Here is a 17,001-nt window from a genome sequence, read left to right as displayed (position 1 = left end):
CTCTCTTATCTTTTACAAGCTGGATAAATCCTCCTCTGACCTGGCTGGGCTTTCACATACTGAGAAATTACATACAGGCAGAGCTGTCTGCACTCTGCAGGAAGAAACAGCCTGACACTTCAGTGGAAGATAGCTGCAGGGGGAAAGAAACACACAAATGATCTCTTGAGATTCAAAAGGAAGGCTGTATACAGCCTGCTTGTGTATGGATGTATTTTCTATGTGTGGACATACTGTACATCAACCTACTTCCTGTTTTGGTGGCCATTTTGTTTGTTTATAAACAAACTTTTTAAAACTGTTTTTAACCACTTTTAATGCGGCGAGGAGCGGCGAAATTGTGACAGAGGGTAATAGGAGATGTCCCCTAACGCACTGGTATGTTTACTTTTGTGCGATTTTAACAATACAGATTCTCTTTAAGAAATGTAGCTTTACAGTCAGTGTGCTACTACAGGTCCTTCACTGACAAATGCTGTTGTCATTTCAGAATCGATAGTAATGCATACTGATGCAGTTTATTGGACAGCAGTATCCTTCCGCTTCCCTTGAGAGGGTCTGTTACTGTCTTTGGCAGCAGTTAAGCTCTATATAAAGATACTCCTGTGTTTCAGAAAATTTTTTTTTGTTTTACTCATAAATTATACACACAAGGCAGCTCTTTGGCTGGTTCCTGTTTAGTATGATCATTTTCACTCTTCATCACATGATTTCAGGTAAAGCAGTTTTACCTGTTCTGTTGCTGATACCATCCAGTCTGGTTGCCACTTTACTACTGCATTAGGCCTATGTCACATGGGTGATTCTATGGTCCACTTCTTTTTGAACATAAAGGATACCTGAGGTGACATGATGATAGATATCGGTATGTATTGTACAGTGCCTAGCACACAAATAACTATGCTGTTACTTTTTTATTTTCTTTCTCTGCCTGAAAGAGTTAAATATCAGGTATGTAAACTCAGTCCTAACTCAAACAGGAAGTGACTACAGCGTGACCCTCACTAATATGAAATTCCAACTATAAAGCATTTTCCTAGCAGAAAATGGCTTCTGAGAGCAGGGAAGAGATATAAAGGGTCAATAGTTCATAGATTTTAGCTCTGGCATACTTCAATGAATGTGTCATTGAGCAAAAACAATAAAACAGTTAAAATTTTTAGGAGATGGGAGATGGATACAATAGTATAGTTCATTCGTGTATTTTCGCCTCGGGTGTCCTTTTAAATTGACATCAGAGCAATTAGACAATGTGCTACCCCAACACATACACCTAAATACCAGGAGGGTTCGGCTAGAAATGGAGCAATCCATAAATTTGTTGTGAGGAAGACAAATGGCTCAGCACCGATATGAATAATTTATACCGATGTATTTCATATCTGGTTGGGCAGCAGTGACAGACTGCTGTTTTGGGATCTGTCTCCCTTTCTGAAACTGCAATAGTCGCCAGTTTGAGAAAGTGAGAGAGATCCTGAAACAGCAGTCTGTCACTGTTGCCCAACCAGATATGGAACAAAGAGCTATAAATTACCAGAGCTGTGGAGTCTGAGTCGGGGCAATTTTGGGCACCCGGAGTCGGAGTTGGAGTCGTGGGTTTAGAAACTGAGGAGTCTGAGTCGGGAGTCGGAGTCGCATGATTTTTGTACAAAATCCACAGCCCTGTTAAGTATTAGACTAAGGAGTCGGAGTCGAGGAGTCGTAGTCTGAGCAATTTTGGGTACCCGGAGTCGTGGTTTCAGAAACTGAGGAGTCGGAGTTGGAGTCGGAAGATTTTTGTACCGACTCCACAGCCCTGTAAATTACTCCTAGTAGTGCCGACCCATTTGTCTTCATTGTTCTGGTGCTCCCCAGGAGGCACTAGGGTTTGGGTCAAGGCACACAACTTCCCTTTTGTGTCTTGTCTGTGCTCCCTTCCATCCGATTGTCCATTCAATGGATGAAGATTTGTCTATAAAGATGCTTTACATTTTCATACAGGCTGGAATGATTTGCATCTCATTGACCAATCTCTCGCTGCTAGTGTTTTAGGACCTAGGTACTCAACATGTGGTACGCGCACCCCGGGGGGTGGTTCTGATGGTTCCAAGGAGTACTCTGGCTATATATACTTAACCAAGAATAACAGATTTAGGGCTTGTACACACTAAGAGCAATTTTGCTCTTTTTTTAAGCACTGGTGATTTTAAAAATAGCCTTAAAAGCGCTAGTGCAATGGTTTCTTATGTGAGTGTTCTCACATAAGCTATCCGCTTTCTATTGAATCCTAAACGCGGTTCCTGCACCATTTTCTGAACATTTGTGTTCAACAGAAAGTATAGGGAAATTGCGAAGTGCTTGAAAAAGCACTTTGAATTGTGATTTCCCGAGCGCTTAAATGAATAAATACATTGTATTCATTAATTTCAGGGTCAAAGAGTTCCCCTCCTGACTGACATCAGGTAGTGAAAAAATTCATCGCTGAGCAAACGCGCTTTTCTAAGCGAAAAACGCAGGGAAAGCGCTCACCAAATGGCCAGCCCTTGCAATAGCGCTGGCAATTTGTAATGTGAACAAGGAGTTTTAAAAAATAATAAATCTTATTTATCAATACCAAATTAATATTTTAGCTAATTAAAAGCAATGGTAAATGCTTGGAAATTGTTTAGAACCAATTATCATGTACTACGATTAAATATATATTTGTCAAGGGGTACTTGTAATAATGTGTACTAATGTAGGGGGTACTTGGCAATTACAAGGTTTTAAAAGGGGTACATACCATTAAAATGTTGAGAAACACCTTTTTAGGGTATGCACGATGTAATGTAGGATCATTTTAGTAGGGTGGGATAACTGGGTTGGGTTTTGAGGTTGTGTTTTTAGTAAGTGCTCATTTATATAGCCAAATAGCAAAGCATGAGGTGTCAGCGGTATACTAATCTCAAATTTGTTTTGTATCCCAGCGTGGATTGGAGACCAATACCACTGCACTATGTTACATTGCCACACTGCATGGGCAAAATCGGCGTTGGGTTGTAAGCATCTATACAGATGTCCACATTTAACCTCCCTGGCGGTATTGACGGATATACACGTCAATACAAAATATGCTGTGAACAGTATTGACGAGCATACACGTCAATACTCTACTGCACTGTATACTAGACCCTTGCTTGACACATTTTGGCAAGTACAGAACAAAAAAAGGTTATGAAAATTAATTAAATCAATCACTTTTTGCACAGAAATCCTGGGTAAATTGAACGCCAGGGAGGCATGGCATAAATATAACAGCATCTCTACCTGGCGTTTAACCCATGTGACCGTATTCATGTGTTCCAGTGCATCTTTCCAAACTGAGTCAACGAGCAAGACCACAGCAGGTGGTCCAAGTCAGGCTTGAAACCATTGCATTTTGGGCAGAGTTGTGTGCCTTCCCATCTCTCGTTCCCTCCATGTTTATAGGGGCCCTTTACAGTGACGATTAACAAATCATGCCGATTAACAAGGTTGCCCAAACTTTTGCATCCTACTGTACATGGCTATAGGCCCTATGTATTATCTTGCTTTTCTGTTTTTACAGGGAAAGCAATGCAACTCCCACTGTGAACATAGCCTAAGGCATGGAACCCACTAGCAATGCTTTTCAAAGACTTTTGTAAGAACTTGTGACTTGAAAAGCTCTTGCTAATGTAATACTGTGTGTGAAATCCCACTTGAAGGATGAGATTTTTTTAAAATTCCCCCATAGCATTACATTAGCAAGCGCTTTTGAAATCATGTACGCCTAGAAAAGCGCTGCTAGTGGGTGCCGATTTTGTCCATGTGTTTTGTTTGTTTTAGTATTCGTTTCCATGATCCCTTGACGTGGGTACGAATGTGGGATTAGCCAAAGACTCTTTGCTGAACCACGATCGTTTGAACTCTTGTTTGTACCTGTCTCGTGCCGTCACTTGTTCCCGTGGGCAATAATATGCTCGGGGAGCGCTCGTTGTCGGGGGACTTCGCTGTGATCCATCTTCCTGCATCGTTAGGTGAGTATTCTGCTGCATTCTCATGAAATAAACATAAAGTATCTACCCTTGAGAGTGAAATCCGCTCATAACGGCCACTGCAGATAGACTGGGAGTATAGATACTATCACTTCTGCTCCAGATTCCCCCAGAGATGTAGCAAGCTGATAGGTTACTTTCTGCTGCAAACCTTCTCTGTTTTGCAGTTTGTGTTCTCTGTGATCTGATACTTTAGGTTACATTCACTTGCTTTCCCTCTTGTTGATGCATCATTTTTCCGTTTGTGTTTTGAACGTATAATCTTGCTTTGCACTAAAAATTCTAACAGTTACGATATAAATAGTAATGCAAGGGCTTGCAGTGGTCACAGTGTGAAAGTATTCCCATCCCCTTGATCAGTGAAGTCCTCCTCACAGCATCCTCTGTATTCTATTCTCTAATTGTTGAAGGTCAAGTGATCTATACATTGCTGCAGACAGCACAAATGAAAGTAACATGCCCTTGTCTCCTCAGCCTCTGTGTAAATGGAAGTCCTCCCTGGGAGCCAGATGATCTCCGGTGACACGAGTTCTGCTTAGCAGCTCCAGCACCAAGTGCAATGAGCGGGGGAGGGGAGCAGCCGGATATCCTCAGCGTAGGGGTCCTGGTCAAGGAAAGATGGAAAGTGGTAAGTGACCAGTATTTTTATATATTCCGCGCATTTGATTTGTAAGTTTATTGTCATGGAGATTGTTGTGATGTGGTTTTTTTTTTATGTTTCAATAATTTTTTATTGATTTTAACATTGAACAGAATAACATAACAGTCAAAATAATAAGTCATATGATACATTGCTGTAATCAAACAGAAATAAAGTGCATGTACAATGCATATTATGAAGGTAATAGCATGGCATTATGAACCTTAAGAATATAAAAACCTGTGAATGTTGAATAACAGAAGCCAAAAGCTTAGTATACAAATAGTGGCAACCCCTAACAGAATAAAGCAGCTTTTAGAAAGGCAGAGTGTGGATAGCTTAGTAAAAAAGTTAGGGAAGATAGCAACTGCCCACTCCCAGAACCAAGTATGGTCGGGCAGGGCCACCATCCCTTAGGTACAACTGAAAGTTTATGAGATCCTGCTTCCAGCGAGGCAGGATCTTTATCACAATCATGGAAGGGTTAGACTGTATCCAGGCGATCTCTAGGGAGATATAATTTTTTTTTGGGGGTGCAATGCCAGTACAGATCTGTGTAGAACTATACCTTATCAAATCGACAGTGTATGGTTGAGGGTAAAAAAGGAAAGAAGAGGAAGTAGAAAAAGGAAGTATAGGAAAGAAGACCAAGACCACGAGAGCGGGGGCTCACCCAACCCCTCACAAGATAAAAGATTATGGAGTGGAAGCATTAGCCCAGGTTAGTAGTGCCTGAGTTGAGAACTCCTCTCAGGCCCTAAGATATAATTTGTAAGTGGAGACCAAATGTTATCAAATTTTTTCATATTGTCCGTTAATCTAGCTTTAAGTTTCTCAGAAAATAAAATGTGACGTAGTCGCTGTTTAACCTGGTCGAAGGATAGAATTGTGGTGTTCCAGGAAGCAGCAATTGCTGGTCTTGTAGCTGTAGAGATGAAGTTAATCAGGGTATTTTGAGTGGAGGTCAGATTCGGATATGGAATGCCTAGAAGTGTATGAACAGGATTCTTGGGAATGGGGACGTTGAGCAATGACGAAGCCCAGGTGCAAACTCTTATCCATAGTCCGTTTACTTTTTTGCATTTCCACCAAATGTGAGTATGTGTTCCAACCACTGTGCAACCTCTAAAGCAATTAGAAGTGGAGTTTATTTTAATCTTTGTGATGTTGTTTATATATATATATATATATATATATATATATATATATATATATATATATATATATATATATATATATATATATATATATATATATATATATATATAGCATCACACTGTTGTAATTAAAACATAATGGGGTTGATGTGTAGAGATGGAACTGTTGTCCTTGGAAACCAAATACTGGGCGCAATACACAAAGCATTTTCTCTGAGAATCTTTAAATAATAATAAAAAAAAAAAATGCAGTTCATAAACAGTCTTTATTTACGATTTGGTAAATATCAATAAGTGTTTTTTATTAGTTATTTAAGGGACCACTATCGCAAAAAACTGAAAATGCATGTAAACGCATACCTATAAGAAGTACATTTCTCTTAAATTGCATTTTAAATTACTTTTCTTCTATGTTGCTGTCACTTACAGTAGGCAGTAGAAAGGCAGTAGAAAATCATACAGATTTGAGAGGTTTTGGGCTAGTCTATCTACACATGGGGGATTCTCAGTATTTATTTTATTCTTTACAAAAGCACTCTCTGGAAAAGATGTATACAAATATGTCTGCTGACCACCCTAGTCATTTACACACAATTCTGGTAGTTGGACTGAGCAACCGTCATTTAGTAAGTGCTTTTGAAAATAAAGAAATTTCTGAGAATCCCCTTATAAAGAGATGGACTAGTCCAAAACCTAACAGATCTGTCAGATTTCTACTGTCTACTGTAAGTGAGAGCAACTTAGGAGAAAAATAATTTATAGTGCATCTTATTCTGGAAGAAATATACTTCATGTGTATATCATTTATAATATTTCACGTTATTTGCCCTTAAAAAAAAATAATCAAAAAATAAATCAATAATTAGGTAGTTATTTATTACAATGATTAGTGTTATTCTAATCTGGGTTTTCTTATTTGGGAACCCAGATAATGCCATCTGAAGCAGTTCAACACCATTATGATCGGAGAGAGTCGCGGAGTTGCGTTCTGCTTTGCGTGACTCCGATGCTTCCTCTTTCCAGCCTGTAAGGAGGAAGCATGGGAGTACATAAAGCGTGAAGTGGAACGAAACTCCGCGACTCTTTCTGATAATGGTGCTAAACTGCTTCGGGCAGTATTATTGGATTCAAACAACACTACTACATTGGTGACCATTAACCCATTCGCGTTCCATCGTTTTCACTTGAGAAATATTCACCTCCCATTCATTAGCCTATAACTTTATCACTACTTATCACAATGAACTGATCTATATCTTGTTTTTTCTGCCACCAATTAGGCTTTCTTTGGGGGGTACATTTTGCTAAGAGCCACTTTACTGTAAATGCATTTTAACAGGAAGAATAAGAAAAAAACGGAAAAAAATCATTATTTCTCAGTTTTCAGCCATTATAGTTTTAAAATAATACATGCCTCCATAATTAAAAGTCACGTATTGTATTTGCCCATATGTCCCGGTTATTACACCGTTAAAATTATGTCCCTATCACAATGTATGGCGACAATATTTTATTCGGAAATAAAGGTGCATTTTTTCCGTTTTGCATCTATCACTATTTACAAGTTTAAAATAATAAAAAATATAGAAATATATCATCTTTACATTGATTTTTAAAATTTTAGACCCTTGGGTAAATATTTACATGTGTTTTTTTTTTTTATTGTAATGTTTTTTTTTTAATATTAAACATTTTATTTGGGTAGTTTTGGCAGGGTAGGATGTAAACAATAGGTTTAAAATGTAAATGTGTGATTTTAATTTTTTTTTTTTTTTACTTTTGGTTGTAGTATTACTTTTTGGCCACAAGATGGCGGCCATGAGTTTGTTTACATGACGTCACTCTAAGCGTAACACATGCTTAGAGCGACGCATGGGGGAGGTAACAGCCAGAAAAGGCGAAGCTTCCGGGAGAAGCTGTTGCTTTTTCAGCAGGGGAGAGGAATCAGTGATCGGGCTATGATTCACTGATTGCCTGGCTAACAAACCGCGGGCTGGGAGCGTGCGTGCACGTGTGTGATCGGCCGCGGTAGCGCGCATGGTTCTATGTCCAGGAACCAAAATAGGTTAACAATATGATTCTCCTGACGATCGGAAATGATCGTTTGGGCCCACTAACAGAAAGAAAGCAATGAGATAGAATAGATCAATTTTTCGGATTGAATTGGATAGCAGCTTTACTTCAGTTAGTGGGCCTGAACAATCCTTTGCATTTCTGCTGAAATTGATCTCATCTCGTCTCAGTCAGCCTGTCTCTATTCAGGTACATTGCCAAGGAGAGGGAAGCTCGTTATCTCCCCTCCCACATCCCTGCGCCTCTCTGATTGGCCGAGGGGCAGTTCAGTGTGACAGGAAAATACACCCCACCCCTCTGCAGTAAATACACCCCACCCCTCTGCAGTAAAGATGGAAAATGGCTAGAAAATGTTCTTTATTTATTCGGGTATATAAAATTCATTGAAATAAAAACATGGACAGTACAATACAAGTGTTTTCTAAGTAGAACAAGTATTTATCTAGTATATATATGTGTATGTGTGTGTGTGTGTGTGTGTGTGTGTGTGTGTGTGTGTGTGTGTGTGTGTGTGTGTGTGTGTGTGTGTGTGTGTGTGTGTGTGTGTGTGTGTGTGTGTGTGTGTGTGTGTGTGTGTGTGTGTGTGTGTGTGTGTGTGTGTGTGTGTGTGTGTGTGTGTGTGTGTGTGTGTGTGTGTGTGTGTGTGTGTGTGTGTGTGTGTGTGTGCGTGTGTGTGTGTGTGCGTGCTTATATATGCATTTTTTTTCCTGGGATAGTATGGCTGTCCCTGCTGCTTTAACACAATCAGTTATACCAAAATAATTATCTTATGCTGGGAATACACGATGTGTCTTTTTTTTTTTACCATTCGATCGATTTTCAATTCGTTTTTCTGCTCGATTTCCCACTCAATTCTCTTATCTTTTCTTATCATTTTCCATTCACTTCTAAGAGAAATCGAGCGGTAAAACGATCGAAAGTAAGATCGGACATGTTGGAAATTATCTATAGAACCATCTATCTGCCGAAAAAGGCATGGTGTATTCCCAGCATAACATTTAAAGGGAAGGTTCAGGGAGGGTGGGTAAAAAATCAAAATCAATTTCCACTTACCTGGGGCTTCCTCCAGCCCGTGGCAGGCAGGAGGTGCCCTCGCCGCCGCTCCGCAGGCTCCCGGTGGTCTCCGGTGGCGCGCCCGACCTGGCCAGGCCGGCTGCCAGGTCGGGCTCTTCTGCGCTCCAAGTCCTGGTACTTCTGCGTCCCACACCGGCGCTCTGACGTCATCGGACGTCCTCCGGGCTCTACTGCGCATGTGCAGTAGTTCTGCGCATGCGCAGTAGAGCCCGGAGGACGTCCGATGACGTCAGAGCGCCGGCGTGGGACGCAGAAGTACCAGGACTTGAAGCGCAGAAGAGCCCGACCTGGCAGCCGGCCTGGCCAGGTCGGGCGCGCCACCGGAGACCACCGGGAGCCTGCGGAGCGGCGGCGAGGGCACCTCCTGCCTGCCACGGGCTGGAGGAAGCCCCAGATAAGTGGAAATTGATTTTGATTTTTTACCCACCCTCCCTGAACCTTCCCTTTAATATTGCATAGTGGTGTTTTATCCTTTGCTGTTCCCCAAGCAGTTCAAACAAATTCCGTACCATCTGTCTGTTTAGATACACCGCCCACATTCAACACATAATTTGGGATCCAAATTGCAGTCAGAGCCAATACGAGTTGACTAGGTTTTATTTCTGTAAACCGTGCTGTTTCTTCATCCATGTGGAGAGTTTTCAAGCTCGTGAAGAAGTGCAATTTACAAGGACTGGGAATGTTGTACGTTTCTTTAGTGCAGTGTAAGCAGCTACATTTCATTTCTTTTGGTGGTTCTGGAAATCTAGGGAGAGGCATACAGTCCACATTGTCTGCTGAGCTGAGTTTAGGCATTACATGTTTAGTTATGCATTACAGTACAGATTAGTAATGCATCAGACCTGTTAAAGCTCAACTCCAAGCTCTGTTGTAGAGGTGTAATCTAACAGTTTAGTAAGGCAAGTGGCCAAATATTACCTTTTGGTGTTGATCAAGACTTTTTGCAGGTAAAACCACCTCCTCTCTTGTCCATAGTTTTTGAGCTAGCACTGATTCATTCAAGTGGTCTCATCCACCGTGAGTCTGCTGGTCAGCATCTTTACTACTGGCATATAAGTAAAAAAACAAAAAAAAACGGCACAAACGCTGTTGTCTATAACTGCAACCACTATCAATGTGATTGAAGTTCACAAACTGGGGAACATCAAACTGGGAGGGTTTTCGCCACAATACCAGCCATACTGACTTCCCTGCTAAAGGTATTGGCAACTGATTGGGATAAAGTTCAATCCTAGGCTAAAGTTCCTGCTAAACGACAACTGCAACGAGAGGGATATGGAGGCTGCCATGTTTATTTACTTTTAAACAATACCAGTTGCCCGGCAGCCTTACTTACCTATTTGGCTGCAGTAGTGTCTAAATCACACCAGAAAGAAGCATGCAGATAATTTTATCTGATCTGATGATAATATCAGAAACACCTGATCTGCTGCATGCTTGTTCAGGGTCTATGGCTAAAAGTATTAGAGGCAGAGGATCAGCAGGATAGCCAGGTAACTGGTATTGTGAAAAAGGAAATGGGTCAGCCTCCATATCCCTCTTGTGACCGTTCTCCTTTAGGGCTGATTCACATGGACATTAAACATGGTGTTTTTCAAATTAACATTTTTAGAGATCTACAGCCCTCCCATGCAAGTGAATGGGAGTGTTTAGTACAAGCTTTTGCAGGCTCTCAATAAAGCCTAGCAGTTGATCCCCGCGTCTTGTCTCGTCTCAAAAGCAACATGCAGCTTCTAGAAGTCGTTTGAAAGCCAGCGAAAGCCAAAGCCAATATAAGCACATAAAAGCCCAGCCTTTCCCTACTTCCTGCAAAAGCCCAGAAAACGCAATGCTCTCCGGAAAGCCATTAAAAGCTAAGCTGTTAAATGCTGGTATTCCTGTGGAAAAAAAAACCACAGCGTTTGAACGAGACTCGGAGAGCGGAAGCTCAGCAAAAGCCCATGTGAATCAGCCCTTAAAGTAAACCGGAGATGGGCAAATAAAAAGATTTTACACTTACCCAGGGCTTCCTCCAGCCCCATTAGCACCGCTGCGTCCCTCGCCGTCCTCCCGAGTGCCTCTGTTCGCCTGATATTGGTCCCGGTAATCTGGCTCAGTCGCGCCAGTCGGCTCTTCTGTGCATTCGCTGAAAAGATGACTTGCGCGACTGAGCCAGATTACCGAGACCAATGCAAAGCAAATAAAGGCACTCGGGAGGACAGCGAGGGACACATCCCTGCTCATGGGGCAGGAGGAGGGCCCTGGTAAGTATGAAATATTTTTATTTGCCCATCTCAGGTTTACTTTAAGTCGGTGCGTGTCAGGATTTTTTCTTGTTTTTTTGTTGCATTTAGGTGGGCTTTGCCTAAGCAGTGTCATGCTGTCCCATCCAACTTTAGTCTGTTCCTTTCTTCTCTCCAGTCATTTTTTTGAATCTATCCAACCCCATCAACTTTATGCCCATTCCTTACCTCTTCCCATCAGTTCTCTATCTCAACTCCAGTCATACCCCTTTAACTTCTACCGGTAATAGGTTTATCTATTTCCATTTTACATTTAAAATAATTACATCAGAGTAACCAAGCAGCTCAGGGTGACCCAAACTACTAGGAATGTATAGGGGGATAAAAGGAACCAAAAAGCCCTCCTACTAAAAAAGAAAAGCTTGGTGTAATTTGCTTTCTTAAAACCGAATTAAGAAGGCAAATTACACTAAATAATTACATAAAATGCTAATGGCATAAATACAAGGCAAGCATAGTACCGTATGATAAATCTGTCACTTGCATTTTTTCTTTGACAGGTATTAGAAATTGATTTTATAGAGAACAATTGAACCAGCACCACAAATATTAAAACTATATATGTAGTAGTACAGTTAGGTGTGCTAAAGGCTATTAAGGAACAATATATTCAAAAAAGAAGAAAAGAATGACCACAAGCACCACACTAAACAATAATGTAGAAAAATATTATGAAAATCTTTATTCGTAACCATCGAAGTTAAAAACCTAAAAACAAAATGGGTCTGGGGTCCACATAATGGGTATAGATAATATATCAAAAAGTCATTAGGAATAAATACCACGAATAAACAATGATATAATCTAGAGGTTCACTCTCCTGCCAAACTATGTAAATAATATATGTAAGTAACAGCAAGTCAAATGGTCAACAAGGACATCATAAATAGAGCCACAATGGCCAAATAGAAAATTATAACAAAAATATAACCATCAAATACAAATGCAATAAATGAATTGATCAATAGAGTAAATAACAACGATGCAAAAAGTGTGTGTAACAAGGTGCAAAAAAGTATAAGACCTAAAAATGTTGTGTAAATAAAAAATGAGATGCCTAAACAGGCAAGGAGTAAAGTGCAGTGAGTGCTATGAGGCAGGATGCAGAGACCGCCTAAGAGATCGGTGTAGCGTGACCAACGTGGCTGAATAGAAAAAATGAAACAACGCCAGACTTACACTGCACTGCACTTTACTCTTTGCCTGTTTATGAATCTAATTTTTTATTTAGACAACATTTTTATGTCTTACACTTTTTTGCACCTTGTTACACACACTTTTTGCATCGCTGTTATTTACTCTATTGATCAATTCATTTATTTATTGCATTTGTATTTGATGGTTATATTTTTGATATAATTTTCTATTTGACCATTTTGGCGCTATTTATGATGTCCTTGTTGACCATTTCACTTGCTGTTACTTCCATATATTATTTACATAGTTTGGCAGGAGAGTGAACCTCTAGATTATACCATTGTTTATTAATTTATTCCTAATGACTTTTTGATATACGGTATTATCTATACCCATATGTGAACCCCAGACCCATTTTGTTTTTATGTTTTTAACTTTGATGGTTACGAATGAAGATTTTCATAATTTTCAACATTATTGTTTAGTGTGGTGCTTGCGGGCATTCTTTTTCTTCTTTTTTTTTTTAATAGAATAGGTAATGGAAATTGCTGATTTTCCAGCACTAAGAATGTGAACAAAAGGAACTGGTAGTACTATCATTTCTTATTTTATGTTGTAAATACAAGAAAGGTTTGGATCAGCACCCATCAAAAATAGAGAGAAACGTGTGCGACACACAAAAATGCATACCCCCTAGGCCAAACCACTCCCACTGCCTGTAAATGTAAAAGATTAAGCATACTAAAAGGCCTCACCTATTAGAGATAAACAATTGTCCTATCTCCCTAACGTTCCTGCTGTACATAGAGAGAAACTCCACATCGCCGCGTAGCCCAAAACCTTGAAACGCCGCTCTCGCCGTCGGCCAGCCAATCAGCTGTTCCAAAAGCCAGCCAATGAAAGACCTCCGTCTAACAAAGCGGCAGCCAATCCGCATCCACATGCGTCTTGACCAATGAGCGATGCGTACATTACGGCGCATCTAAACGTCAACCAATCCGCATCAGTATGCGTCCTGGCCAGTAAACAATGCGTACGTCATGGCGCATCCAGGCGGAGGCCAATCCGCGACCACATGCGGTTCAACAAGTAAATAATGCGTATATTATGACGCATCAGGACGCTGGCCAATGAGCATCTAGGCTCAACTGACCAATCACGCGTCCTTAATCCCCGCATGATAGGTATACTATCAGACCAAAGGTCCCGCCTCTTCAAGCAGAAAAACCAATGGGCATCACACTGGCTGCCTAAGCAACTATAAACAGCAACAACAGGCTCTCCCCATGTCAGCAGTGAGGGCAAGAAAAAACATTCAATACTGTACGTTAGCTATATCTTACACTGTAATATCAAAATTGATTCAAACGCCTCACACTAGCCAATTAAAACATAGAGTATGTAATCAAAAAAGAGACAAACATACCACCAGGACATGCACTTGAAACAAAAAGAAAAACCGAGAGCCCAATATAGTGCAGTAAGTCTAACAATTGTTGGCGAAATAATTAACAGATGTGGATATACTCACAAACATGGGTTACCACATAGGTAACCACTGGAAATGCAGGTGGGGAGTATTAGAACCTGACCCCACTCAGGTTTAAGAAGTCGCTCTCTGTAGATAGAAAGAAGGGGACAGTCCCCTCCACCCAAGGTGGACTATATACTGTGCAAATTTGGACAGAGGCGCCAGGCAGGTTAAAATGATCTAAGAACAACTAAAAAGGAGGAGTACAGGTGGACTTACCTCCTGAAATGATGGACAATCGAGATTGTTCAAATCGCAAAAAACAATTTATTTTGGCACTCCGCAACGCGTTTCGCAGGTATAACCCGCTTCATCAGGCAAGGAGTGCAAGCTAAAAATCAAGCATACAAACCATAAACAATATACAATAAACAAAACATGACCCTAAGAGCTTGCCATCATAATACAAAAAGCAGAAATGACATATGTCTGTCACAGAAGGGGCGATCTGCTGTGACAGGAGACGTGTAAATACCAAGGGCCTGATTTACCAAAGGACGATAAGCCGCTTTGCATGTCTAATTGTTTGTTTGCTCCTCCAAACAGCCGCGAGAGCTATCGCGGGCGCCCGGACGCAATGCGCCGCCCCGGACACGCAAAGCCCATAGACCCGTATTGGGCCCCGCGCATCCAAGAAGACGCACCTCACGCAAATGTATGCGCGTGCAAAAAACGCTTAGCGAGAAAAAATCGCGCCAAGCGTTAGCAAATCAGGCCCCATGTGTAATGAGGAATGCGACCAAAGTAGTACAAGAATCTATCATGAAACAGCACATAAATAACTTTTCTCTCAATTGTCAGCATAAGTTATTATATATACCTGCGTAAGTTATTATATAGTGACAATACCCGTGTGTCCAAAAGTATCATCTATAAAAGTGAAGTATAGCTCTTTGAATAAATAGGGAATTCCATCTTACCTCAAAAAGGTCCAATAGTGGCAATGCGCCTCTGTAACTCGCACTGCTGCTGTCTGCTGTTTATAAAGGTGTCTATGTGCCTAAATTAAAGGTAGGATGTCAGGTGAGTACAGCGTGACATCACATCCCCCACACTGGGCTTATACGGGAAGTGATGCTGGGAAGCATGGGCGAGGTTGGGCGTCGGCCATGTTGATTGTGGGCAATTTTGCCAGTAGCTGTAAATATCGATAGGTAAATAACGATAGGTCGGCCCGGCAGGGACTCCAGATTCTTATGAATCTTCGGCAGTGTATAAAAACCAGTGTACTGAGCCTGCGCAGTACAGCCCGGAGGACGTCCGATGACGTCAGCGCGCCGGCGTGGAACGCACCATGGAGCGCAGAAGAGGCCCGACCTGGCCACCGGCCTGGCCAGGTCGGGTCGGCCACCGGAGACCACCGGGAGCCTGCGGAGTGGCGCCGAGGGCACCTCCTGCCTGCCAAGGGCTGGAGGAAGCCCCAGGTAAGTGGAAATGGATTTTTATTTTTTTTAGCTAGTCCCTGAACCTTCCCTTTAATCAAAAATTTTGCTTGTCATCAATTATATCAGCAGCAAGAGCCTTTTCTATCAATGCTTTAATTTTAATTGATATCATCCCAAAAGGATCCCTATCCACCTTTCTATATACTGCTACTTGGGCTAACTGTCTTATGTTGTAAATTTTGAAGGAATGTGGAATTTTGCATCACTGCTTCAAGCGCAATCGCTCCAAAATTGATACATGCAATGCGATTGCAATTATAAACAAATGGCAACCCTGCAGTGAGATTGCTTAGATGTAAGTACATTCACACAGCGATTTTCTGATTGCCTGCAATCCCCCTAAAAAGCACTCCAGTGTGAACTAGCCCCAAACCTGACTTTGCTCCCAGTATTTTTACTGTAGATGAAGAATTTCTTACAGCAGGAGAAATATCTTTAACCCCCCCCCCCCCCCCCTCCTACTGATAAAATTATACAGCTGTTGTGGTTTGTGGCAGCTGGTGGCTTGTATCAGGATTCCCATTGTTGTGGTACCGTCCTGTAGTAGTTCTGATTCAAACCCAGTAACCAAAATATAGGCGTATGTCATGTACCTAAAAAAAAAATTGTGATGCTTCATGTGGCATTTTTTGTTTTTCCCTTTTCATTACCATAAATTAAGTATTAAGTTTGTGGTTAGGAGTGTCTCAAATGATGCTTGTCAAGTTTAGTCTAGTCTTATGTATAGTGTTAGTATTAAAAAGCCATGTAAAGTGCTGCCAGCCCAGGTGAAAGCCACCTGTCACATCTTCATAGAGTACCATATTTCTGTCAATTCTAGTAGACAGATGAAAACAACTCAGGTTCGTGAGATCTATCCTTTCTCGTGCATTACTATATCACTCAGACCATTAAACAACTTATGGAATTTGCTTGTAAGGGTAAGTTGGCATGTGTGTGATTCATTGCAGCGCTGACCCAACAGGGCAATGCTGCTCTGCAGACTAAAATGTGTTGAGCAGTGTGTTCTCGGCATGTACTGCTGTGCAATGCAGAACGTCAGACAGTGCTGTCTATGCTGTGATTGAAGTCCTTGATTATTGCTCAGTATATGCGTTACTGTGATCTGCAAGCTTTTATCCCATTCCTCAGTTTTTTATGGGTTTATCCCATTCCTCAGTTTTTAACACTGACTGGTGCACTTTCTATCCCAAGTCCTTCCCTCATTGGAAACAATATGATTTCTCAGCTCTATATCAAACTTTTACCTCCATATGGTGACCATTGATCCAACAGGATGGTAGTTGGCTAAAACTCAGAGCGTTCAGTTATTGTATGATGGATTTACTATTCTTTTCCATGCTTTGACGTTGACAAGAATTTAGGATAAAAGAGATGATCTGCACTGAACCAAAACTAGTGTGCTGTGGCTTTTATGCTCTGTAAGTAGATCAAAGCAAAAAAGCAACACCACTAGAAACAGCATTACGCTGTGATATTGCAGTATCAAATCCATATCACTAGTGATGGTCCAGTGTAGAAGAACTCATGGAGAAGTATGTAATTTAGTGTTTGATCAGCTAATCGATTTGCAAAGCTCTGATTTGCTGTGATCACATCCTGCTTCAGCACATGATCACGACTAGCAA

The 17,001-nt window shown here is 41.1% G+C and overlaps 1 protein-coding gene across 4 annotated transcripts in view; it reads left to right on the top strand.

Moving 5' to 3' along the window:
- Positions 1–17,001, top strand: part of TTBK2 (tau tubulin kinase 2) — a 214,666-nt gene that overhangs the window by 74,660 nt on the left and 123,005 nt on the right. For all 4 annotated transcript variants that reach the window (XM_068254143.1, XM_068254140.1, XM_068254141.1 and 1 more), the window contains exon 2: positions 4,509–4,662. In XM_068254143.1, coding sequence (XP_068110244.1) covers positions 4,594–4,662 — 69 coding nt within the window. In that variant the 5' untranslated portion in view covers positions 4,509–4,593. The remainder of the gene's footprint in view (positions 1–4,508; positions 4,663–17,001) is intronic.

The sequence above is a fragment of the Hyperolius riggenbachi genome, chromosome 9, assembly GCF_040937935.1.
Source record: "Hyperolius riggenbachi isolate aHypRig1 chromosome 9, aHypRig1.pri, whole genome shotgun sequence".
NCBI classification, from domain to species: domain Eukaryota; kingdom Metazoa; phylum Chordata; class Amphibia; order Anura; family Hyperoliidae; genus Hyperolius; species Hyperolius riggenbachi.
The sequence above is the reverse complement of the archived record's forward strand: the minus strand, read 5'-3'. Positions and strand labels throughout refer to the sequence as shown.